The sequence below is a fragment of the Hemitrygon akajei genome, chromosome 7 (assembly GCF_048418815.1).
Source record: "Hemitrygon akajei chromosome 7, sHemAka1.3, whole genome shotgun sequence".
NCBI lineage: Eukaryota > Metazoa > Chordata > Chondrichthyes > Myliobatiformes > Dasyatidae > Hemitrygon > Hemitrygon akajei.
In genome coordinates, this window is record NC_133130.1 from 94,007,470 (window position 1) to 94,035,272 (window position 27,803).

At 39.3% G+C, this 27,803-nt stretch overlaps 1 protein-coding gene across 6 annotated transcripts in view; it reads right to left on the reverse strand.

Annotated features, from left to right (window-relative positions):
* Window positions 1-27,803, reverse strand: part of stxbp5a (syntaxin binding protein 5a (tomosyn)) — a 220,186-nt gene that overhangs the window by 104,801 nt on the left and 87,582 nt on the right. For all 6 annotated transcript variants that reach the window (XM_073051464.1, XM_073051461.1, XM_073051467.1 and 3 more), the window contains exons 7-13: window positions 27,155-27,238; window positions 24,259-24,382; window positions 22,969-23,047; window positions 9,730-9,884; window positions 5,679-5,751; window positions 4,203-4,350; window positions 3,363-3,430 (exon numbers count right to left, since the gene is read on the reverse strand). In XM_073051464.1, coding sequence (XP_072907565.1) covers window positions 3,363-3,430; window positions 4,203-4,350; window positions 5,679-5,751; window positions 9,730-9,884; window positions 22,969-23,047; window positions 24,259-24,382; window positions 27,155-27,238 — 731 coding nt within the window. The remainder of the gene's footprint in view (window positions 1-3,362; window positions 3,431-4,202; window positions 4,351-5,678; window positions 5,752-9,729; window positions 9,885-22,968; window positions 23,048-24,258; window positions 24,383-27,154; window positions 27,239-27,803) is intronic.

The following is a 27,803-nucleotide window of genomic DNA, read 5'->3' on the forward strand; positions in this document are numbered from 1 at the left end:
TGACAGTGCTTCCACAATACTCAATGTCAAGGATTTTAGGTTGTTGTCATCAATATTCGTTATAAAATATTATGTACATAGCAACAAAGACAAAATGCTGGAGGAACTCAGCAGGTTAGGCAGCATCTATGGAAATGAATATATGGTATGTACATATATATTACTGTACAAATGGAGGAGACTAAACCAAAACTGAACATGTCAGGGAATCAATGCTAGAGATTGCTGGGAGTATGAAAAGAGCCAAAAGAGGAATAATAATCGAAGACTCAACTCTTCAATGGTATAGACAAAGGCTTGTATTTGTTAATTTGCTCAAAAATTATTGCCCTAATCTAAGGGTTATCATAATTGGTTGGAAATAATTTTGGGACAAGGAGGAAGCTATGACAGACCTTGTCCCTTATTCGAGATAAGGTTATGCTTCTCCCTCTGCATCAAATACATTCAATTATCACAAATTCAACCATCATCAGGTACTTTGCTTGTCAAGTTAGCACCGAATTTATCAAAAAAATCTGCCATACACTTCCTTTGAATTTTTAATCCCACTTCCATCAGTCACCATACTATCAATCCATAAACTTGGCAAAAAATGAGATTCCCAAAGTCTAAGATGCAGAAAGGGGGAAAAAGAAAAGGGAGAACAGGTTACAGAATGATATCCCTTCAGAACTGGAAAAATGCCATGAACTTGTTAAATCTTTCCTCCAGTACAAGTAAAGAAACAAAAGATTAGGAGTAGAAATTGTGGCAAATATCACTTTTTACACCCTGTTCCAGAAACCTCGTTTTGTTATTTAAATTCTCCTGTTTTCCAATCCACCACAAACCATTTTTGTTCTTTTCTCTCCATCACATCCTTTTCCCACTCTTTTCAGTTATTATTCAAATTTCTCGCATATTCAGTCATTTGCTTTTGTTTTAAGGTTAGGCTAATTGGCCTAATACAGGCATACATACCACCTTTGATCACTTCAGATGCTGTACAGATATGGCACCACTTTCATTTCTTAGCACTCCAACAATTTCCTTCCTTTATTTTTAAGCTTAATACAAGGACCTTGTTTAAATAACCCAAACTTAGGGGAAACAGATCACCAAAAATTCTTTTTTTCATGAAACAACAAAACAGGCTGGTTAGCAAACCAAGTCAACAGTTTAAAAAATTGATAGGTGTGATATCAAGCAATGTCACCATCAACAATGTAATACTCAAGCACCAACTTGAAATTCTGGCTCCTATTGATCAGTTGAAATGTCCAACTGTTCAGTCATTATCTTTAATTATATAGCATTTCTTGAAATAGTGTTAGGTAAACTGGTTCACCCAGTTTCTCTCACTCTCTCAAGTTCTTTGAGTGATATGTACATTTTGTTTAACTAAGGAAGTTATTATTGAAGAGAACTTTGAAAATTGTAATGCCATCGAGAATATTTTCACTGAGTTCCTTTAAGTCCTGTGATTTAAATAATCCGGGCCTGGAGATGGCATACTTGAGTGCCATTATACAAGTTGATGTTGATATTAGTTGTATCAATGATGTCCCTTAACCTGTCCCCTTCCTGCCATCCATGAATCCAAACTGTCCTTCCAGGTGAAGCAGTGATTCACTTGTACTTCCAATTTAATGCACTACATTTGGTGTTTATGATGTGGTCTTGTTTACATTAAGGAAATCAAATGTAGGTTGGGTGACCTTTTTGCAGAATATGTCTATTCAGTCAATAATGGCGGCCTTGAGCTTTCAATCATCTTCATTTTAATTCTCTATCTCACTAATACCATAATTTCTGACTCTGCCTCCTGTATTATTCCAATGATGCCATCTTCTTTCAGGGCACGATGCAAGCTTTGGGTCTCAATAATAAATTCAACCATTTATAGCTAACTCACCCCCCCCCCCCCACACAGGTATTGTTGATTATTTCAGGTTTTAATCCAACTTCTTTCTGCTGTAATTCAATGATTATCATGTGAACTTTGGCCTGCACCCCATAATACATATTCACTATTTCTGCTTGTTTGTCTATGTGTTTTTCAGTTCTTACGAGGCTTGGAATTCAGATTAACTTATTTATCACGAATATCAAAACATACAGTGAAATGTGTCACTTGCGTTTATCAACTAATACCTGAGGATGTGCTGGGGGAAGGCTGCAAGCATCGCCATGGATTCTGGCGTCAACATAAGATGCCTATAATGTTTACAGAACGACAAGACAACAGCGACAAAACAAGGCCCGTCTCTTAAATCTCACTGCATCTATGGCATTTGTCTTTCTGAATCTGAGCAGCTTTTTCTCAACTGTTACCGCTCAGGTGTATAAAATGGATCTGCACCATACTATGTTCTTTTAAAACTTCTTGATTTACTGGTCAATAAATTTGTCCATGATTATTAATGATACTGCTTGCCTTATCACTTCTCAAACTTTAGTTGTTATTTTGAGACATGCATTCAAACACTGAGACTGACATTTTACCTGTGATTAGGAGTATAAATGCCATCAGTTCTGAACAAAATCTGGAAGATCTACCCTTATTTTGAACTTACAAAGTTTGCTGTCAGATAAAAATTCATGCACCAATGGACTGTTAGATTTATCTTGCTCATTTTTCATTATACAGTCTAACAATGGTCTGCTTCTTTGTAATTTCTGGGAAATACAAGTTGAAACGCTCTGAACCAGCAACTCCAGTGATCTGACACATTTTGTAACTGGAAACCATTAGTTTGCAAAGAAGACACCAGGACAGTCTTATTAGCATTATGTGTCAGCAAAATTAGTTACAGAATTAAAAAAAAGTTTTTAGAGAATTTATCTGGGGGTAATAACCAAACACAAAATATGCAGAGAACTAGTTTGTGAAGGACAATCATCCACAGACTGGAGGCTTGTGGTGGGAGGCCGATTAAAGGAAAGGCAGAGTGAACTGGCAAGTCTAGAGGGTGGGCAGACATTTATGTTGAGGATGCTCAGGCAACTTTGTGGTCCAGCACTCTGTCAGGTCCCAAAGATGTACCAAAAAAGTACTAAAATACTTCAACCTGTATTATTAACAGTAAATGTTCTTGACTACACAATAAACTCACTACCATTGAGCTAGCATGCTTTCTTTCACCCATTAGTAACAAGGCTACCTTTGTACTATATGTCTCTACAAGATTACTGGTGCTAGAAGAGGCATATAAACAATTCCTTGAATAGATTTGCATCAACTTCTATTTCTTAAATCTATAAAGACCACCCACAAGTGCAAGTTTTTTTTTGAAAAACATAAATAAACATCATATGAAACAAAACTTAAGCTTCAAACCAAGTAAAGACTGATAAGAGACCGAATTTTGTTTACTTACCCTGTAATAATTATCTCTGGGTAGCTCTGAGTGCCCAAACCCCAATTACCTCCATTGATCGGCCATTCCTAGAAGATATAATGAAAATAAACATAGGCAGCACAATAATTTCATGTTGAAAAAGTCTCTTCTCACATAGTATACTAACCAAAAACTTATGCAGTCATCTAGCCCTGATCTATTGGATAAGAAAGCTATAATTCTAAGCAGAATCTTCAAGGTTCATATTTCTACTTCACTTTTATCTTGAAGTAGGAAGCACAGAGCACTGCAGAAAGCATGGGAGGAAGAACATAGTCCTCAAGCTCTTAATCATATTGAATGTAGCTTAGACTAGAACAGAACAGTGGACAACTGCAGTTCTAAGTCATTCAGTTATTTGGTAATGTGGTACATGGTACATTTATTCAGAAATGTATGGTGTTGAAAGCAGAAAGAAAACATGCCTGTGATAGAGCCTGTCACTATATTAATGCATTAAAATAAGATATTGATTCTTCTTTAAAGTTTCTTGGTGTGTATCGGTAACAATTTAAATACTATGCAAAAGCACTAAAATAAAGACCAGTAAATCCATACTTTCATACTGAAATATGAAGAGGTCTGAATAAAAATAAACTCTGAATTAGGCTGAAGCAATACTAGAAATTCAGAGGTTGTTTCTTTACAAAACTGGCAGGAGCACAGAATAAATGACATTACTCTTGCAATGGTGTGACATATAGCATACTCTAAATAGCAAGAATATGATATGTTACGTTATGTAAACTTCTGTGAAAGTGATTGAAAACACAAGTCCTTGGCTGAACAAACTTTTTGAATTGTAAAAAAAATTAAAACCTTTTTACTATATCCTTGCCGCTTCTGCTTTGCCCCTACAGAATAAAGTGCAGGAATTAAGTCAACAGGGCAGTCAGCAAAATATTCGCAGCAGGTGACAGGCGATTCATGTATATCCAAAGGGTAAGGGTTCTCAAATATAGGATAACTGGAAGACAAAAATATCAACAGGCACTTAACCAATTTTAAAAGAAACAGTGGCAAGTGTTTCAGTAAAAAGAAATGCTAAAATTACTTTGCTCCCATAACGTAGCTCCATCAATTTTAATAAAACTTTTCAGATAAGTTCATTTCAAATAATGAACTGTGCAAAACGTGATCACTGCCGACACCTAGTTATGATAGAAGGGTGCTACTGCGTGAGATTTGTCCACAGACTGAGTTTTTCCATTTCCTTCCACTAATTAATAGTTTAACAACATACTTTCTCCAACAATGTGTAACACTTTTAATGAGGCCTACAAGGAGCATCAACACTTATTAAATAGACTGGTCATCAGTTCAAACTATGCAGATCTAAACTGAAGAAAAGGCAGAAAAGTTAATCCATACTGTTGAATGAAATATGATATGAAACAAATTATGCCAAGGCAAAAATTTTATTTTCATTATCTGCACATAAAAGTGTTTTCTAAATTTAGCCTTCCCCGGTTCTAGGCACCCCAGAGAAAATAACTTCTATCATTTCAGCGCGCTATCTTGAAATTTCAATCAAATTCCCATTAACCGTTCGTTCACCATGATTGTCCTTGGCAATTTTTTCTAGGGAAGTGGTTTGGCATTGCCTTCTTCTGGAAAGTGTCTTTACAAGGCAGGTGACCCCAGCCATTATCAATATTCTTCAGAGCTTGTCTGCCTGGCGTCAGTGATCGCACAACTAGGACTTGAGATATGTACCAGCTGATCAGATGACCACCCGCCACCTGCTCCTATGGCTTCACGTGACTCTGATCGGTGGAGGGGGGGCTAAGCAGGTGCTACACTTTGCCCAAGGGTGACCTGCAGCCTAATGGAGGGAAGGAGCACCTTACACCTCCTTTGGTAGGAACACATCTCTACCCCACCACCTGGCATTAACTATAAGTTCCTTAAAACCTTAGTTTGTATATCAATTTTTCTGTAATTTACCATTGTTACTATTGAAATAAAACTTACAATATCTTCAGTACAGTCTCTATAATTTGTGAAAAGTATGATTAAACCTGGCCATTGTCTAACGATATCCATAATTTGTAACCCATTTTACTCCCATCTCTTTCTAAAAGTGCCTTTCTATCCTATCATCTGTGTCAGGAGAATAATCACAGCTCAAAAAACAGCTGTACATGCGACATCACTAGCTGTATTTCATCAATTTATGCAGCCCCAAGTTATAAAAATATTGTTATTTAAATTAAACTGCCATATAAACAGTTGAATTGCAATACTTTGGACCAGAGATATTACAATGAAAAGCATCACCAAGTTGAATCTTACCCATTTTGTCCTAAATCTACAACTACCAAGTCTTTTTCCAGAAGGACAACAACTGCATATGGATCCTGAAAATCTGCAGTAAAATTGAAAAACACATCAAATTAATCAGAAACTTACAATTTGATTGAAACAGTTTCCAGAATTTGGGCTTTAATCAATGTGTGAATCCCTTTAATTATTATTAAACAGGCAAAATAGAATCCCGACATTAGCAGCAGGTAAATGTCCTTGTAACATTAGATGATTAGATTAGCCAGTCCTGATGAAGGTTCTCAGATCGAAACATCATTTATTCCTCTCTACAGATGCTGCCCGACTTGCCAAGTTTTTCCAGCATTTTGTGTGTAATCCTCTGGAATTCCAGCTTCTGCAGAATTAAGTTTACCATTAGGTAAGCATGTAAAGGGGTCCAAGAATTAATGCAGCTCCCTGAAGTAAGGCATAACCCAGAGGTAGGAATGAGGTTCCCAGCAAGGATTGTACCTCTTCCATTTCTAATTCTAAGATCATCCATGTGTTTTCCTTGGCTCAAAGCAACAACGTGATTCATGTAGTTTTATTTTAGCAGTGGCAGAATCCTTTAATAACTGTCAATCCTGCTTTTGGTTAGATTTCATGGACAGCAGCCATTTGACTTTTACTCTAACAAAATGAACATATAACTACAATCCTGATTCGCTGATATGGTGCTGCAGTTATTTAACAGCTTCCTTTCTTTACACCTGTAAAATCACTACTCATTTCATAAAGAAAGGAATTTCCAATTCTTACACAACTCCGGCCGTATTAAGTAAAATACTATATAAATGATGACTGATTAGTGCAACTTTTTGCAAGTTCAAGATGAAACTTCCCTACCTGGTTGTATCTTTTGACACTTCGTTGCACCAAGACCACCATGGTGGCAGGGTGGCTCTCAATGCCACAGGCCGTCCTTTTGCTTATCGAACATCATCCCTTCCTCTGAACATTTCACCTTGTCTTACAAATCTCTTCTATCACATCTTTCTTTAGTTTCTCTTCCATCATCCTGTAAGTCCTCACTAAGCACACTGCAGTCATGAGACACATCCTATATTCCTTCAGTGCTTACATCACAATACCGAAGGAGTGCAGCAGTCAGAAGTGCAATTTTTCTAATAAGATGTTAAACTGATAGACTAGCTGCTCTCTCAAGTCAACAAGAAGATCATAAAGCACTTTCACAGGAGATTAAGTGGCACCCTGGCCAATTTTTATCCTTGAGTCAGTACCACCACAGAATTATCTGAGTGTTATTAAACTACGGCTCATGTAACCAAGCTGTACATAAATTAGCTGCTTTCCCATATTACAATATTGACTTCATTGCAAAATTACTGCTCTGGCAAAATGCATTTTGGGACCTCAAACAGTTATGAAATTACATAATGTAAATGCAAGTCTGTCCATTTTTAATGACCAACTTCCTTTCCCTGCAATCATGCCAGCTGGTGATGTTAATAGCATCCCCAGCCAGTTCAGGTTGAAATTCCAAGCTTAATTGTCATTCAACCATACACATGTACACAGCTAAACGAAGCATCGTTCCTCTAGGACAAAGGTGCAAAACACAGTACATATAGTCACACACAGTGCATAGTCACAAAATAATATTAGCACGAGTCCCTGAGTGCCATGGCCTAAAGATTAATGGTGTAAGGGATGTTCTCCTGGAGCCACGTTTCTGCAAGAACAAGCACCCAGCAGTTCCTCATCTCATGCAGAGTCAGCTGCAGACAAGCACAGATCAGGTGTATCAGTTCTATACACTGCAGCTTCAAATCTGCCTTTGGTGCTTTTCTCTTCAAGCAGGAACTTCTTGGATCATCCTTCCATTCATTGCAAACTGAAGGCCCATCTGTAATCTTGTCTTTTAACTTCTTGACATTCATACTTCAAACTCATTTTTCATAAAACTCTGACTATATCCTTGAATCTGTTTTTCCTGCTACAGTACTAAACAACAAAAGGATCTTATCAAAATCAAGCGATACTGGAAGGGTCTGTGACACTGGTAACCAATCCCTCTCTGCCTTTGTTGACTTGCCTGCAGCCTCTGATATGGTGCCGCGATCCTGGGATGTTTCTCCACTGAGTCAAATAATTGCCATGGCTTTTTTTTTCTATTTTTGCAGTTACCTCTGTTGTCCCCACAAAGATACATCCTCAGATTACTCCTATTTCTCTTACTTTTGCTCCCCCTAGTTGACACTATTTGTAAACAGTTGGACTCTGGACTTGAAATGATGATTGGCAGCTCAATCTCACCACCACCCACTCTTCTCTCTAAAAATCATGACTGCCCACCTGAAATTCAGTAGCCAATGAAACCCCTTGGCAAGCAACTGTGAGGCTGAATTGGACTGTTCTCAAATTTAATGTTGCATTTGACCCCAGAGCAACTTCTGATCAAACTTTGTGAATGATTCACGCTCAGTAGTCCTATTTAAGGGCTTCATTAAAACACAAACATTACATAATTGACTGCTGAAGCTGAAGACAATTTAAAATTCTACATGCTTTTTAAAAATATATAACAGTTCTGAACAAGGGTACTGCTGGCAAATGCAATTTTCATATCAGATGAAAATTGAAACAGTGCATGTAATATAATGGGGTGATGGCCCATATTGTCAAGGTGAGAGGCCATGGCGAGATTACCATTCTCTTAAGGTCCTCATTGGTCATGGTAACATCCACAATATGGTACAAAATCTATCCAGCTATCAAAAGGAAAACTGGTTTGAGCAAAAATAGCCAACTAATTTCACCAGTGTCAATTTACACCAAATGGCTTCTCAAATTCATCACTGGTCAATATTTCCAACTTAATTCAGTGACTATATGGCTACAGGTAATTTAATAATACTTTTTCATGTTCTCTTTTACTTAGATTAAAACATAAATGGAGATTGAAATGAAATGCATACCCAGCTGAAGTAAACAAGTTTACTTTTGGGATGAGTAATGTCAGGCAAACCTACCTGGTTTAATAGAGATATTAGTCATGGCTTGAATGTAGATCTCTTATGACTGAGTCAGAGTCAGGGGTTCAAATCACATTCCAGAGGATTGAAGAAAATGATCATGATTAAGGTGCCATTTTTCAGATAAAATGTAAAAACACAGACTTTGTCTGTTGTCTCTGCTCACCTCACTGCATGATTGCACTGTAGAGTTGATTCACCAAGACACATTGCTTCAGTTATGAGAAGCAATTATTTTCCTTTGAGCAGAGACAAGTGGGGGTGGGATTCTTACAGAGCTATATAAAATTTAAGAGGGACTTTTGATGTAAGTAGACTGCCCCCAAAACAGAGACCAGAAAGCGTAGACTAAGGGTAGGATGTTTACAACAGATTTGGAAAAGAACTTTATAGAAAGAGGTCTGAGAAAGAATTGGATACTAGAACACATTGCCTTGTCTTCATCACAAGGCAACGAACAAGTATTCACAATATTTAAGAAGAATGTAGATAAGCTATTAAATTGCCAAAGCATAGAAGACCATGTACTGTAAAACAGTATTACAGATCAGTACTTGATGTTCAATATGGAAATAATGGACTACTAGGCTTCCTGCTGTGCTGCATGACTCTATTAATGCAAAACTGCACTATTAAGAGATTCTCTATTCTGATCTGGCCAATATTTTATCTCTCAACTATGATGTATCAAAATCATCGATTTATGTTTCTCTGTGCCATTGCAGCTGCCATGGGCTAAACTTCAAAGACATTAACCCAAGATGTAGTGACTATACTTTGACAGTACTTGCTGCTGTAGAGAACTCTGGGTTATCCTGATGTTATGAAAGAAATAAGAGAACTACATATTTTTTACTTTTCTTCATGAACAGCTTACATCCAGAATTTGCCTCAAATGAAAGTCAGTTGCCACTTGTAAACATCTAATGCAATTTTTCCAATGAAGAGCAAATGTACTTGTGAATAATATTTATGTGAACTTCAGTGAGTGCAGAACACAACTGTCATATTTGATGCAAATCAGGTTACAAGACAAAACGTACCACTCGGATATGGTGTTTCACAAAGGGTGAGAAAGTCAACGATTGGGTAGTCCATTTCAAGTACAGCAGTACTTTTCCCGTGCATTACTGTCAAACATGGTCTTCTACCTACAGTGTCATAGGACAGTCCTCCAGAAAAAATGATGAAAGGGTCTCTGGAAACAAAAAAAATCATAAATGTTAGTTGGAATCATGTAAATGTTTGATTATGATTATGTCCAAGCAGGGATACACAATTAAATCCCAAATTAATATTTCATTTCTACAAACACCATGCTGGAAGACCATCTTTTATACAAAGCAACTCCTAAATCATTATTGGAATACAACAATGTATTATCCTAAAGAGATATTTTTTTAAATTTTAATTGGCAAAAATGAAAAATTATTTCACTAAAGTATGTTTTGGAATATACTCACTGCCTTTAATGAGTGGTTGGAAGAAAATGCATGCTTGCCATTTTTTAGGTAGTGTAGTTTAGCTATTACTCATATGTACACAAAATAATCTATCTTCAGAGAACAAATAGTGGATTCTTAAAATAAACATTCAATGTGCAACACATTATGTACTGTTGTGAGCCTGCTCAGACAGATCAGAAGTCAGTCAAATTTACTGCTCCAGTGCACCCACCTAGCATCACTTGCCAACACCAGAAGATCTGATAACTGGATGACAGAGTACTGATAATGGAAGATATTTCAGCAATCAACTTTTTCAATTACAAGATATCTCAGAAAAGGGGAATATTTAAATATAATTGAGAGAGGCACTTATTCTGTTTAATACTCTTATTTTGAACTCAAATTGCTTAATTAGTTTGGTCCAGTCTCAAGTATACATGGGCCAACTGAAATAATATTGACACGTACAAATGAGCTGGATGAACTCAGCCCGACCTGCTGAGTTCATCCAGCTGTTTGTACGTGTTGATTTGACTACAGTATCTGCAGTGTACTTTGTGAAATAATATTGATCTGTTTTGTACACTAATGAATACATTACAACTTTTTCTTCAGAGACAAGGGATATCTAAATTTCAAGAAACTGAGGTGGGGATGGAAGTGGTGCAGGTGGTCAGCTTGAGGAAGTAGAAGGCAGCGGGAAAAAATTGTGCAAGAATGGAAGAAAGAGGAATCGAGAGGAAGTGGCAAGAATAGTGTGGATAAGAAAAAGTGGGAATGTGCTATATCTTTTTTGAATTAAAGGGAGCATACTCACTTCTAATGCTATTGATATGCTTCTTATTCCTCATTGCTCACTTCTTATGAGCAATGAGGAAGGGTTAGTTAGCAATCTTGTTGTGCGAGGCCCCTTGGGTAAGAGTGACCATAATATGGTGGAATTCTTCATTAAGATGGAGAGTGACATAGTTAATTCAGAAACAAAGGTTCTGAACTTAAAGAAGGGTAACTTTGAAGGTATGAGACGTGAATTAGCTAAGATAGACTGGCAAATGATACTTAAAGGGTTGACGGTGGATATGCAATGGCAAGCATTTAAAGATCGCATGGATGAACTACAACAATTGTTCATCCCAGTTTGGCAAAAGATTAAACCAGGGAAGGTAGTGCACCCGTGGCTGACAAGGGAAATTAGGGATATTATCAAGTCCAAAGAAGAAACATATAAATTAGCAAAAAAAAGCGGCACACCTGAGGACTGGGAGAAATTCAGAGACCAGCAGAGGAGGACAAAGGGCTTAATTAGGAAAGGGAAAAAAGATTATGAGAGAAAGCTGGCAGGGAACATAAAAACTGTCTGTAAAAGCTTTTATAGATATGTGAAAAGAAAAAGATTGGTCAAGACAAATGTAGGTCCCTTACAGTCAGAAACAGGTGAATTGATCATAGGAAACAAAGACATAGCAGACCAATTGAATAACTACTTTGGTTCTGTCTTCACTAAGGAGGACATAAATAATCTTCCGGAAATAGTAAGGGACCAAGGGTCTAGTGAGATGGAGGAACTGAGGGAAATACATGTTAGTAGGGAAGTGGTGTTAGGTAAATTGAAGGGATTAAAGGCAGATAAATCCCCAGGGCCAGATGGTCTGCATCCCAGAGTGCTTAAGGAAGTAGCCCAAGAAATAGTGGATGCATTAGTGATAATTTTTCAAAACTCCTTAGATTCTGGATTAGTTCCTGAGGATTGGAGGGTGGCTAATGTAACCCCACTTTTTAAAAAAGGAGGGAGAGAAAAACCGGGGAATTATAGACCAGTGAGTCTGACATCGGTGGTGGGGAAAATGCTAGAGTCGGTTATCAAAGATGTGATAACAGCACATTTGGAAAGAGGTGAAATCATCGGACAAAGTCAGCATGGATTTGTGAAAGGAAAATCATGTCTGACGAATTTTATAGAATTTTTTTGAAGATGTAACTAGTAGAGTGGATAGGAGGGATCCAGTGGATGTGGTATATTTAGATTTTCAAAAGGCTTTTGACAAGGTCCCACACAGGAGTTAGTGTGCAAACTTAAAGCACACGGTACAGGGGGTATGGTATTGATGTGGATAGAGAATTGGTTGGCAGACAGGAAGCAAAGACTGAGAGTAAACGGGACCTTTTCAGAATGGCAGGCAGTGACTAGTGGGGTACCGCAAGGCTCAGTGCTGGGACCCCAGTTGTTTACAATATATATTAATGATTTAGATGAAGGAATTAAATGCAGCATCTCCAAGTTTGCGGATGACACAAAGCTGGGCGGCAGTGTTAGCTGTGAGGAGGATGCTAAGAGGATGCAGGGTGACTTGGATAGGTTAGGTGAGTGGGCAAATTCATGGCGCAGATACAATTTAATGAGGATAAATGTGAGGTTATCCACTTTGGTGGCAAGAACAGGAAAACAGATTATTATCTGAATGGTGGCAGATTAGGAAAAGGGGAGGTGCAATGAGACCTGGGTGTCATTGTACACCACTCATTGAAGGTGGGCATGCAGGTACAGCAGGCGGTGAAAAAGGCAAATGGTATGTTGGCATTCATAACAAAAGGATTTGAGTACAGGAGCAGGGAGGTTCTACTGCAATCGTACAAGGCCTTGGTGAGACCGCACCTAGAGTATTGTGTGCAGTTTTGGTCCCCTAATCTGAGGAAAGACATTCTTGCCATAGAGGGAGTACAAAGAAGGTTCACCAGATTGATTCCTGGGATGGCAGGACTTTCATATGAAGAAAGACTGGATTGACTAGGCTTATACTCACTGGAATTTAGAAGATTGAGGGGGGATCTTATTGAAACGTATAAAATTCTAAAGGGATTGGACAGGCTAGATGCAGGAAGATTGTTTCCGATGTTGGGGAAGTCCAGAACGAGGGGTCACAGTTTAAGGATAAAGGGGAAGCCTTTTAGGACTGAGATGAGGAAAAACTTCTTCACACAGAGAGTGGTGAATCTGTGGAATTCCCTGCCACAGGAAACAGTTGAGGCCGGTTCATTGGCTATATTTAAGAGGGAGTTAGATATGGCCCTTGTGGCTAAAGGGATCGGGGGTATGGAGAGAAAGCAGGTACAGGGTTTTGAGTTGGATGATCAGCCATGATCATACTGAATGGCAGTGCAGGCTCGAAGGGCCGAATGGCCTACTCCTGCACCTATTTTCTATGTTTCTATTAACTAGTTTTTTTGGGTTCCTCTCCATGTTTTGTGGCGTATTGGGCAGCAACCCTGCCGTTTCTTTAGCATTTGTCTGTTTTTTCCAAGGCCGAATTGCTAGCTTTATAGTAAAGGGAATAGATATCCAGGCTTTTACACTGTTTTAACTCTTCCATGTCTCGTATAAAATAGTAAATAACAGCACTAATGATTGCGCAGTACACACAGCTCCAACACCCTAGAATTCAAAGAACTCATAGTGATAACATGTTGCAGCTCAGTGCATTCAGTGTTAACATGAGATTAGTCAACACATGCCTATACAAAAACTAATACAAAAATAACTGGAAGTGCTGTCAGCAGATGCCAAGTTCCTAACATGACACTAAAAATTGGTCTGGTCTGTTAATTGGAACCATGCAGCTTAGCTTCCAAGCTCTGCTTTGGAAAAGGTTCTGCTGAAACAGCTTAGATTTCCCTTAGCTGGTATTGGTCAGCATGACTACACCCCTTGATTGGGAGTTTACCCAAGGCAGTATTTGTGGTAAGGTGGACAGAATATTGCCATGTAATTGTTTGCATTCAGGCAGTTACCCAGGCAGTTTAAAAAATAACTATAACCAATCAAAAGAAAAACACATTTGTATATCATCTTTAATTTAAAATGTCTTTTGGCCACCTAGCCATAGGATGTCATTAAGTTAGAAAGGGTGAAGAAAAGGATGTTACTGGTCTGCAGGGCATTAATTATATGGAGAGAAAATATAGTTTTATCCCTTCCTGGAGTGTAGGAGTTTAGAGGTGACCTTATACAATCATGAGGGACATAGATCAACTGAATGGTGATGATCTTTTCCCCAGGTTAGGGGAGTCTAAAACTAGAATGCATCAGTTTAAGCTGAGAGGGGAAGTACTTAAATACAGCCTGAGGGGGAATTTTTTTTCACACAAATGTGGATGGATATGGAAGGGGCTGCCAGAGGAAGTGGTACAATTACGACATATGACTGGCAGGCACATAGATAGGAAAGGTCTGGGCCAAAGGCAGGCAGATAGGACTAGCTCAGGTAGGTTAACAACCTGAGATATTGTAGAACCCCTGTAACTTTGCTGAAAAGGCATCTTTCAAGGAATACTCTTTTTTTAAAAAAAGTATTAGAGACTAAGATTGGTTTGTCTTTTTCATCTACTCTGAAGTATTCTTTTATTCATTTTATCCACTTAACTCACTTCCCTGAAAGTTACCTAAATTCACATTTCAATACTTTTTTCCTAATTATAGCTGGAAAAAATTTTATTTCTAAATTCTTTAGTTATGCTTTTTGGAAAGTGAGCACACTTAGGCTTTGGATTCAAAAATCCCACCCCACCCCTATCTGTTTCTTTTCCCTCCATCTGCCCATCACCTAATTATTCAACCCACTGACATCTTCCCATTGTACTGCCCTCATTTGATTGCTCTTCACCTTCTATCAGGCCTTTTGTCACTTTCACTTATTACCTCCCAGCCTCTGATGCTAATTCCACCCATCTGTCCCAACCCACCACCCAACTCCATCGGTGAACCAATTTCTCCTCACCTATCACATACCAGTCCTTGCCCCACTCCTCCTGCTCACCACTTTACACTGCCCATCTCCCCTCTACTCTCAATCCAGGTGAAGGGTTTCAACCCAAAGTGTCGACTATCCATGAACAAATGCTGCTTGACACACTGAGTTCCTCCATTTTTTGTTTCCTATTCGCTACAATAATTTCCCCTACACTGCTCATAGTCACAAGTTTGTCTCTTCCATATCTACAGTCTATGGAATTTAGCTCAGAATTTGGAATTTCACACGTCTATTCAAGATGGGCAAAGTTGTCTCAAAATGCTCTTGAAGTAATGACACAATTTCTTATAATTCAGCATCTGACAATGGGTTTGACACACACTAATAATCATTCTGATTTGCTGCTGATTCTGAATTTTTGTCAGGGTCAGAGTGATCATGGATAGCTTAAAGCCAAACTCATTAAGACTTAGAACCATAGAACATTACAGCACAGAAACAGGCCTTTTGGCCCTTCTTGGCTGTGCCGAACCATTTTCTGCCTAGTCCCACTGACCTGCACCTGGAGCATATCCCTCCAAACCCCTCTCATCCATGTAGCTGTCCAAGTTTTTCTTAAATGTCAAAGGTGAGCCTGCATTCACCACTTCATCTGGCAGCTCATTCCACACTCCCACCACTCTCTGTGTGAAGAAGCCCCCCCAATGTTCCCTTTAAACTTTTCCCCCTTCACCCTTAACCCATGACCTCTGGTTTTTTTCTCCCCTGGCCTCAGTGGAAAAAGCCTGCTTGCATTCATTCTATCTGTACCCATCATAATTTTATACACCTCTATCAAATCTCCCCTCATTCTCCTACGCTCCAGGGAATAAAGTCCTAACCTATTCAACCTTTCTCTGTAACTCAGTTTCTCAAGTCTCGGTAACATCCTTGTAAACCTTCTCTGCACTCTTTCAACCTTATTAATATCCTTCCTGTAATTAGGTGACCAAAACTGCACACAATACTGCAAATTCGGTCTCACCAATGTCTTATACCCCCTCACCATTACATTCCAACTCTTATACTCAATACTTTGATTTATAAAGGCCAATGTACCAAAAGCTCTCTTTACGACCCTATCTACCTGTGATGCCACTTTTAGGGAATTATGTATCTGTAACTCCCAGATCCTTCTGTTCTACTGCACTCCTCAGTGTCCTACCATTTACCTTGTATGTTCTACCTTGGTTTGACCTTCCGAAGTGCTCTCACACTTGTCCACATTAAACTCCATCTGCCATTTTTCAGCCCATTTCTCCAACTGGTCCAAATCCCTCTGCAAGCTTTGAAAACCTTCCTCACTGTCCACTACACCTCCAATAATCATCAGCAAATTTGCTGATCTAATTTGCCACATTATCATCCAGATCATTGATATAGATGACAAATAACAATGGACCCAGCAATGATCCTTGTGGCACACCACTAGTCACAGGCCTCCACTCAGAGTAGCAATCCTGTACTACCACTCTCTGGCTTCTTCCATTGAGCCAATGTCTAATCCAATTTACTACCTCTCCATGTATACCTAGCGACTGAATCTTCCTAACTAACCTCCCATTTAGGACCTTGTCAAAGGCCTTACTGAAGTCCACGTAGACAACATCCACTGCCTTCCCTTCATCCACTTTCCTGGTAACTTCCTCAAAAAACTCCAATAGATTGGTTAAACATGACCTACCACGCAGAAAGCCACGCTGACTTTTTCTAACAAGTCCCTGTCTATCCAAATACTTGTAGCTCCTATCTCTTGTATTCCTTCCAATAATTTACCTACTACCGATGTCAAACTTACCGGCCTATAATTTCCCAGCTACTTATTGAGCCTTTTTTAAACAACGGAACTACATGAGCTATCCTCCAATCCTCTGGCACCTGACCCGTTGATATCGACATTTTAAATATCTCTGCTAGGGCTCCTACAACTTCATCACTAGTCTCCTTCAAGGTCCGAAGGAATACCGTCAGGTCCTGGGGATTTATCTACTCTGATTTGCCTCAAGACAGCAAACTTCTGACCTTGGGCAACGAACCATTCCAGCAGGTGGATGTACTTGGCTATGGGTCAGTTCAGTACAATTCAGCAGACTAATTAATACTTGGGATGACAAGAGATCAACTAGGTTGGACTGTACTTATTGGAATTTGGAAGAAAGGGAAGCTCCCATTGAGACATACCAATATACTGTAGGGGGAACTGACTGAATACATGCTGTGCGGCAGATGACTGTAGATGGAGAGTATAAAACCAGGCTGCCTATGCTTACCTTACCCAAATAGATTCAATCTAGCCCAGAAATCTTTAAGAGCTAGTAAAACCCTAATCTCAGATGTAAAGGTTATGTAGGAGTTTTAGGTTTTAAATGCTTTTGAAGAACCATTGCTCTACTCTCAATATACCCATGATTGTGCAGTTAGGCACAGCCTCAAATACAATTTATAAATTCGCCAATAACACAACTTCATTGGCAGAATCTCAGAGGTGTGTCCTGGAGTGAGTTGGTTGAGTGGTGTCGCATCGCAACAATTCAACGTCAGTAAGACCAAGGAATTGATTGTGGACTTCAGAAAGGGGAAAATTGGGAGAACATACACCAGTCCTCATTTGAGGGATTAGCAGTAGAAAGGGTGAGCAGCTTCAAGTTTCTGGTGTCAACATCTCTGAAGATCTATCTTGGGCACAAAATATTGATGAAATCACGAAGGCAGCATGCCAGCTACTTTATTTCATTGGGAGTTTGAGAAGGTTTGGTAATGTCATGAAAGACTCTAGGAAATTTCTGCAGATGTATCATGGAGCGTATCTGACAGGTTGCATTTCCATTTGGTATGGTGGCGCCGATACACAGGATCTGCAAAAGCCACAGAGGGTGATAAACTTAGCCAGCTCCATTAGGACACTAGCATTCCGAACATCGAGGGCATCTTCAATAGGTAATGCCTCAAGAAGGTGGCATCAATCATTATTGACCCTCATCATTCAGAACATGCTCTCTTCTTATTACTACCATCAGAAAAGTGACACAGGAGCTTGAAAACACATCTCAATGCTTTAGGAATAGCTTCTTCCCTTCTGTCATCAGATTTCTGAATAGACCATGGAACCACGAACAATACATCACTTTTAGCTCTCCCTTTTGCACTATTACTTATTTTTTTATATTTATTTTTGTAACTTACAGCAATTTTTTGTCTTGCACCATACTGCTGCCATGAAGCAGCAAATTTCATGACATACATCAGTGATAATAAACCTGATTCTGATTCTAAACACCTACCCTTGTTTCTTTCCAGAAATCTCGACAATCACAATTGAAATTAGCAGGGTCTTGGATCATATATCACAATTTTGATAACGAATATATGTAAACCTGAAATGATCAGTTCTGGTACATTATTGCTTGTAAATCTTATAAATTTCCATTATCCATCTGGCTGAGAAGTTGATCGTTTTCCCCATGTCAGATGGTAGAGTTTCCATCCCATGTTTGATGCATTCTAAGGCACTATTTTCAACACCACAGTTTTGACAGTTTTCTGTCAAACCATATCTTTTTTAAAACATGCCTACGTTCCTTAAAATATTTAAGTATGTTTTCCTACAGAATGTGTAACAACATGGATTTGTAAAACTACAGTTCCGTTTCTTTGGGAATGAACCTGACCCCAATTTAAGAGAATTCTCTTGATTCTGAAAATGTATCACTAAGTAATATGAAATGAATACTTGTAACAGATTAACAACATAACTTATGGTACACTAATATAAAATCAAAGTGTTAACAGATCCTGGAAATCTGAAACCAAAACTAAAACCAAACCATGGTGATACAGTCAAAGTTAATGGAGTACCTTTTAAAAACTTCATGCAGATTACCGGTACATATTTCAGGTCAATAATCTTCATTGTTCTGATTAAAGGATAATTTGCAAAATTGCCAATCTTTCACTCTCTTACAGTTTGTGCCTGCCTGATGAATATTTCTAGCTTTCATTAAGTTTCTCACAACCATTTGTTCTCATCCCCACCCCCATTTGTCACCATTTATAACTCGATCTTTGGCTGATGAATGGTTACTGATAAATGGAGACAGCTTTATAGAGCAGGCGCCAGAGGAGTGGGCGAAGGAGTAGAGGGAGACAGATAGGAAGGCTTTGGCTCAATGGGGCTTCAGAGATAATGGGTTGAGGCAAGATAGGTTATCTGTGTAGAATACAGAAAGGAAGTATGTGTGTGAGGCCAGTGTTCTTTGTTCGGTGTCAGATGTGGGAAGTCCAGGAGACTCCCAGTCTCTCGGATGGCCACATCTGCGCCAGGTGCATCAAGCTGCAACTCCTTTGGGACCGTGTTAGGAAACTGGAGATGCAGCTCGATGACCTTCGTCTGGTAAGGGAGAGTGAGGAGGTGAGGAGGTGATAAATAGGAGCTACAGGCAGACAGTCACACCCGGGCCTCGAGAGACAGTTAAGTGGGTAACAGTCAGGAGAGGGAAGGGTAAGATACTAGAGAGCACCCCTGTGGCTGTCCGCCTTAACAATAAGCACTTCTGTTTGAGTATTGTTGAAGGGGGATGGCCTACCTGGGGAAGCAACAGTGGCCGTGCCTCTGGCACAGTGCCTGGCCATATGGCTCAGAAAGGTAGGGAAAGGAAGAGGATGGCAGCAGTGATAGGGGACTCTATAGTTAGGGGGTAAGACAGGAGATTTTTTGGATGCAGGAAAAAAGCACGGATGGTAGTTTGCCTCCCAGGTGCCAAGGTCCGGGATGTTTCTGATCGCGTCCACGATATCCTGAAGTGGGAAGGAGAACAGCCTGAGGTTGTGGTACATACTGGTACCAAAGACATAGGCAGGAATAGGGAGGAGGTCCTGAAAGCAGACTACAGGGAGTTAGGAAGGAAGTTGAGAAGCAGAACCACAAAGGTAGTTATCTTGGGATTACTGCCTGTGCCACATGACAGTGAGTATAGGAATTGAGTGAGGTGGAGGATAAATGCGTGGCTGATGGATTGGAGCGGGGGCAGGGATTCAGATTTCTGGATCACTGGAACGACTTTTGGGGCAGGAGTGACTTGTACAAAAAGAACGGGTTGCACTTGAACCCCAGGGATACCAATATCCTGGTGGGGTGGCTTGCTAAGGCTAGTGGGGAGGTTTGCTAAGGCTATTGGGGAGAGTTTAAACTAGGATTGCTGGGGGTTGGGAACCAAACTAAAGAGATAGAGGAAGAGGAGGCTGGCTCACAAATGAAGAAAGCTTGGAGACAGTGAAAGAGGGAGGATATGTAGGAGTAGAGAAGGGATGCAGTCAGACCAACGGTTTGAAATACGTCTATTTTAATGCAAGGAGTATTACGAACAAAGTGGATGAGCTTAGAGTGTGGATCAATACTTGAAGCTATGATGTTGTGGCCATTATAGAGATTTGGATGGCTCAGGGGCAGGAATGGTCACCTTGAGTGCCAGGGATGGAGGCAAAAGAGGTGGGGGCATGGCACTGTTGATCAGAGGTACTGTCACAGCTGCAGAAAAGGAGGAAGACATGGAGGGATTGACATCGAAGTCTTTGTGGGTGAAAGTTAGGAACAGGAAGGGGTCAATAATTCTACTAGGTGTTTTTTTTAAAAAAAAACACCCAATAGAAACAGGGACATAGGGGAGCAGATAGAGAGACAGATTGTGGAAAGGAGTAATAATAACAGGGTTGTCGTGGCAGGAGACTTTAATTTCCCAAATATTGATTGACATGTCCCTGGAGCGAGGGGTTTAGACGGGGTGGAGTTTGTTAGGTGTGTTCAAGGTTTCTTCACACAATATCTAAAAAGCCTACAAGAGGAGAGACTGTACTTGATCTGGTATTGGGAAATGAACCTGGTCAGGTGTCAGATCTCTCAGTGGGAGAGCATTTTGGAGATAGTGAGTAAGAGAAAATATGAGGCTATCAGGCAGAAACTTGGAAGCATAAATTGGGAACAGATGTTCTCAGGGAAATGTACGGAAGAGATGTGACAAATGTTCAGGGGATACTTGCGCGGAGTTCTGCATAGGTATATTCCAATGAGACAGGGAAAGGACGGTAGGGTACAGGAACCGTGGTGTACAAAGGCTGTTGTAAATCTAGTCAAGAAGAAAAGAAGAGCTTATGAAAGGTTCAAAAACTAGGTAATGATAGAAATCTAGAAGATTATAAGGCTAGCAGAAAGGAGCTTAAGAAAGAAATTAGGAGAGCCAGAAGGGGCCATGAGAAGGCCTTGGCGGACAGGATTAAGGAAAACCTCAAGGCATTCTATAAGTATGTGAAGAGCAAGAGGATAAGACATGAGAAAATAGGACCAATCAAGTGTGACAGTGGAAAAGTGTATATGGAACTGGACGAGATAGCACAGGTACTTATGGAAAAGGATCTTGGCGATTGTAGGGATGACTTACACCGGATTGAAAAGCGTGAGCATGTAGATATTAAGAAAGAGGATGTGCTGGAGCTTTTGGAAAGCATCAAGTTGGATAAGTCACTGGGACCGGACAAGATGTACCCCAGGCTACAGTGGGAGGCGAGGCATGAGATTGTTGAGCCTCTGACGATGATCTTTGAATCATCAATGGGGACTAGAGAGGTTCTAGAGGCTTGGAGGGTTGCGGATGTGGTTCTATTATTCAAGAAAGGGAGCAGAGATAGCCCAGGAAATGATAGGCCGGTGAGTCTTACTTCAGTGGTTGGTACGTTGATGGAGAAGATCCTGACAGGCAGGATTTATGAACATTTGGAGAGGCATAACATGATTAGGAATAGTCAGCTTGGCTTCGTCAAAGGCAGGTCGTGCTTTACGAGCCTGACTGAATTTTTTGAGGATGTGTTGTAGAGCAGTAGATGTAGTACGAGTATATATGGATTTCAGCAAGGTATTTGAAAAAGTACCCATGCAAGGCTTATTGAGAAAGTAAGGAGACATGGGATCCAAGGGGACATTGCTTTGTGGATCCTGAACTGGCTTGCCCACAGAAGGTAAAGAGTGGTTGTAGACGGGTCATATTCTGCATGGAGGCCGGTGAGCAGTGGCGTGCCTCAGGGATCTGTTCTGGGACCCTTACCCTTTGTGATTTTTATAAATGACTTGGATGAGGAAGTGGAGGGATGGGTTAGTAAATTTGCCAATGACACAAAGGTTGGGGGTATTGTGGATCATGTGGAGGGCTGTCAGAGGTTACAGCGGGACATCAATAGGATGCAAAACTGGGCTGAGAAGTGGCAGATGGAGTTCAACCCAGATAAGTGAGAGGTGGTTCATTTTGGTAGGCCAAATATGATGACAGAATATAGTATTAATGGTAAGACTCTTGGCGGTGTGGAGGATCAGAGGGATCTTGGGGTCCGAGTCCATCGGACACTCAAAGCTGCTGCGCAAGTTGACTCTGTAGTTAAGAAAGCATATGGTGCATTGGCCTTCATTAATTGTGGGATTGAGTTTAGGAGCTGAGTGGTAATGTTGCAGCTGTGGCATTTGATTGTACACTAATCTAGCAAAAAGTTCACTTACCCTACCCTCTAATTAGTCTCTGGTTGATGTGGCTTTATAGCAAGGAAACATTCAGGCCTTACATGCATACTTGTTTCTTGTGGTTATTAAAGGATGGCAAGGAAAATGGGTAATAAGTAGTCAATGTTCTTTTAACCCAGTTCTGATGAAAAGAGAGAACCTGAAACTTTAATTGCTCCTCCTTCCATAGATGCTGCTCAACCTACTGCCCATTTTGCTTTTACCACTTTATTTTCATTGCAGATTTTTTGATTTTCAGTTATGATTCATTAGTGTACTTACTTGCACAAATCCTTTTTATAATATTTTGTGTTGAACTCTATTAATTTTTTTCATCACTCTTCAATGGAGTATTTCCAAGGACTGGAAGGAGGAGGATTTGGAGACTTTGCTATTATTAAAGAGGAGGCTGACAAGGCTCAAAAATTGGCAGGGCAAAGAAATAATTAAACTTTCTTGTCATCAAGGACAACTCAGCACACAAAGCACTCACAGAGCAATATTATCACATACCCAGATTTACAAGTTTTATATTCCACTTTCAGGATGGGTTTGCAGGGTTCTGGCTTCTTTCCATCTTTTGGCTGCTTTGCTGAAAGCAAAGTTGTGATATAATGGAGAGTTGATTAGTTCAGTTTGCTCCCTAAAATTAATATGCACAATGAAAACACAATAAAAGCAAAATAAAATGCCATATAACAATACAGTTAATACAAAAGAATTACTTGGTAAATATTTCTTGTTGTTCCTCTCCATGCCTTGAGGCACAACCTTGCCTCTTCTTTAGCATTTGTCTGTTTTTTTCTGAGGCTGAGTTATTACTCAATGTTCAACCCTGCATGGATGGAAAATTGCAAGGTGCCGGCCAGATTCAAACCCGGGACCACTTGCCTTGAAGTCTGGTGTGGATGCCACTTCTCCACCCCACGCTAAAATCATATTTGTTGAACAGGTATTCTCTTCCCCATGTTGACTCTACATGGATGGGAAGGGTATTGGGGGATTTTGGTCCGGGTGCAGGCCAGAATCAAAATCAGATTTAATATTACTGACATACGCCATGAAATTTATTCTTGAGTTGTGCAATACATAAAAAATTATAATTTACAAATAATATATAAATATTAAAATATATCTACATATATATTTTAAATTCAGTAGAACAAAAAGGAAACAAAAATATTGAGGTAGTGTTCAAGGGTTGCTTCATTGTCTGTTCCGAAATTTGATGAGGAAGGGAAGAAGCTGTTCCTGTTTGGGTTGGTGGGATGAGGAAGAATAATAGCTTGCCATGGACTGGATGGGCCATGGAGCTTGGAGCCCACACTCATCGATTCCACAAAGTTGCTGTCCAAGTTGATAGGGTGGTTAAGAAGGTGTCCGGCATCTTTGCCTTTTATAGTTGGGGGATTGAGTACAAGAACTACAAGGTAATTTTGCAGATCTGTAAAACTCTGCTTTGATTACATTTGTTCAGTTCAGATCACCTCATACAGGAAGGATATGGAAACTAAAGTTTAGAGTGTGCAGAGGCGATGTAACAGAGTACATCCAATGAAGATAACAATAAATGTGCAAGCAATGCAATTACAGAAACAATAAGTTGGAAATTATTAGAAGACTAAGCATGAAAAAGTAACAATCAATTAATATTGTACCAGCTAAGATTATTGAAGTTGTAACACCTATTCATTGGCAATGAGGACTGGAGGCCATAAGGAAAATTTTCTTTAACCAAACTTAAGAAAGAATTCTCCAAACGAATTAAACTAATGCACAACATGGCATTAAGGGTGCACTTACCGTGTGGTGTAATAATTTGTGCAGGTTTAATGGGGGATTTAACATTCCAAACAGTAAGGCTGCCATCTGAATGGCTACAAACAAATTGTTTTCCTTCATGATGCCAAGCCACGGAATGGATAGCCTGCACAAAAGAAATTTTGCATTAGTACTATTTACTACAATAGGATTAACGAAGAAGAAATCTGAGAACCACAAGTAACTCAAAATTTAACAGTAGTTAAGTAACAAATAATTCTGAATATCAATAATATAACTTGAATTATATTCATATAAAATAATTTATATGCATAATAATAATAATAATAATAATAATAATAGAATGTAAGCAACACACATAAAATGCTGGAGGAACTCAGCAGGCCTGGCAGCATCTATGGTAAGGAGCAGGACTGCTGATGAGTCTCGCCTGAAACATTGATTATACTCTTTTTCATAGATGCTGTCTGGCCTGCTGAGCTCCTCCAGCACTTTGCATGCGCTGCTTGGATTTCCAACATCTGCAGATTTTCTCTTGTTTGTGATAATAACAGAATGCTTAGATTGCTGCCCCAACATCGTCTTCCATGGCAAAGTGCCAATTTTTGTCTGTTTACACTGTTAACTTCTGATGTTTTGATATGCTAAACTGTAATATAAAAGGCAAAATATTATGCACAAAGTGATAGAATATAGAACCATAGAAATATATGCCTCAGATCCACCCACTACATTCATACTGGCCAAAATGGGGGTATGTTGTTTTGGCTCTTTGTCTCTGGCCTTCATGTGTTCACTCAGGGAATTTCTTAAAAGCAGAGTGCAGGATTTGATCTACATTTGAACTGCAGCAACATTTACAGTGGATCTCTCTGCCTTAATTTTATATCCAAATGGGTCATTTTACCCAACAGCCTGCACTTGGGAGGAAGAGTGACTCAAAGCAAACAACTTTTTAATAGGGATATTATATGGGATTTTTGCCATGGTGAAATGTTACAAAATTGCCAAGAGCTGCAATGGGAAAACCCTTTTACAGCACCAATAGCCAAAAGGAAAACTTAAAAGATGTTGCACAAATAACACTGAAAAAGCTTATAGGCAGTAGTTAGGTATGAGGACCCACTGATTTTTAATGTAAACACTGGGCTCTGGCAATTTATATCCAAAATCCATTTGATCACTGTATATGGACATGACTATCTGCAAGTCCATGAACACTCCAGCAAGTGCCAAACTTGGATCAGATCTATTTCATTACCGATTAAAATATTTTAATTAACATAACTCATTAAGGGACTTGATTTTAGGAATCCTACATGGTTATGACATTTTCCATCTTCTTTCAACTTTCTTTGAAATTTTCAACAATGCTAAAACAAAGCCAATGTGAAATCTGAAGATAAGCTTGCAATTATGGATGTCTTGTGTTCAATCAGTTTGAATTTTAAGAACACAGATTCAAAGTTTCTTGCAGTCACAGTAAGACTTGTGCTTTCAGGCCCAAGAAAGTGTAGCAACAAGATAACTGTGCACTTGCTTGAATGGAAAATGCTTGTGATCTACTGTCAGTATTGCAGAAATGGTAAATTGGATAGACCAGTTGGACAAGTCATCAAATAAGGAAAGATTGTTTCTTAAGCCTGATTAACTTTTTTTTGTGGAAGTGACAAAACAAACTGATGAAGGTAGAGTGGTGGATGCAACATATATGAATTTTATTAAGGCATTTGACAAGGTTCCTCAGTCAGAGAGGCATGGGAACCAGGGAAATTGGATGGATGAATTCGGAATTGGCTTGTTCACAGAAGGCAGAGGGTTGTAGCAGATGGAACGTATTCTGCTCTTAGTGATTTTCATAACTTACTTAAGATAAAAAAGTAGAAGGGTAGATTAGTAACTTTGCAGATAACTTTCAAAGTTTGGTGGTACTGTGCACAGTGTGTAGAATGTGTCTTGGTTACAATGGGACATTAATAGTATATAGAACTGGGCTGAGAAGTGGCAGATGGAGTTCAATCAGGAAACGCAATACACTTTGGAAGGTCAAACTTCAAGACAGGGTATAAATTAATGGGCGAATTCATAGCAGTATGTAGGAACAGAAGGATCTTGGAAACCACATCCATAGTTCTCTCAAAGTTGCCCTGGAGGCTGATAATTAAGTAATTAATATAGTGTGTCTTCATTCATCAAGGGATTGAGTTCAGGAGCTGCTAGGTAATGTTGCAGTTCTATAAAACTCTGACTGGACCACAACTAGAGTATTATGTTCAGTTCTGGTCGCTTCATTTTTGAAAGGATATGGAAGTTTCAGAGGATGCAGTGGAATTTACCAGGATGCTGCCTGGATTAGAGAGCATGTCTTTGGAGGAAACGAAAGGTTGAGTAAGTTCAGGTTTTTATCTTTGGAGTGAAGAAGGATGAGTGGTAACTTGATAGAGGTGTACAAGATGATGAGAGGCATAAATAGAATAGATAGCTAGGGCCTTTCCCCAGGGTAGTAATGGCTAATAGGAGACAATATACTTTTAAGGTATATGGGGTATGTTAAGGGTAGCTTTTATTTAAAACAAAGAGAGGTAAGAGCATGCAATGCATTGTGGGTGTGGTGGTAGAAGCAAACACATTATGTACATTTAGGAGACTCTTTAAGTGTCATGTGGATGAAAGAAAAATGGACAGCTATGTGTGAGGGAAGGGTTAGATTGATCTTTGAGTTGGTCAAAGGATCGGCACAACATCTTGGGCCAAAGGGCCTGTATTGTGCTGTACTGTTCTATATTCAATGACAAGTATAACTTCTTGACTTACTCGTGAAGGTAATACAAACTCGTTAAAGTACTGAACAAGACTGTAAGGAACATTACAATGCTGTTCATCAGTTCTTCAAATCCAGCTACAAGTATATGTTTACCTCATCATAGCTGTATCTGTACTCTCCTTTTTTTGATTTGAGGTCCCATAATACCAACGTTCCAGATTCAAAACCAATTAAAAGCTGCAGGAAAAAAAAATAGTCATAAGACAACTCAAGAACAACTAAAGCTTACCTCCAGTCCACCATCGGCAAATCCATAATCACAGATACAAAATTTGAAGAGTGATCCCCAGAAACAAAAGTGGGTAGAATGTTACATTTGTTCTTGGTTCTCCTAGGTTAAGCTAAAGTGCATGTATCTAAATTGTCATCTCTTACTTTGCTGCAACAGCAAATTGCAAAATTACAGGTGGCTATGTATCAGGTGAAGACAGGTTCAGCTTTTTTAGCCAGGCTTGAAATTAATGAATAAGCTCTTGGATGGTGGAATGGAGCTGTCGGGACAAAATTGTTGTATTAAATTTGCGAATACTAGCCTTTTCATTTAAATTGTGGATTGTAAGCGCATAAATAATTTGGAAATGAGGAAAACTGAACTCTTGTACCTTAAACAATGAAATAAATGTAACCTCATGGCTTTAATGATAAGCATGTTGAACATAGTTAATAAAACCGAAAGAAATCTATAAAATTACATTCAGCAGTATGACAAGAAAAAGCAAGCATGATCTGGAACAGATAAGGG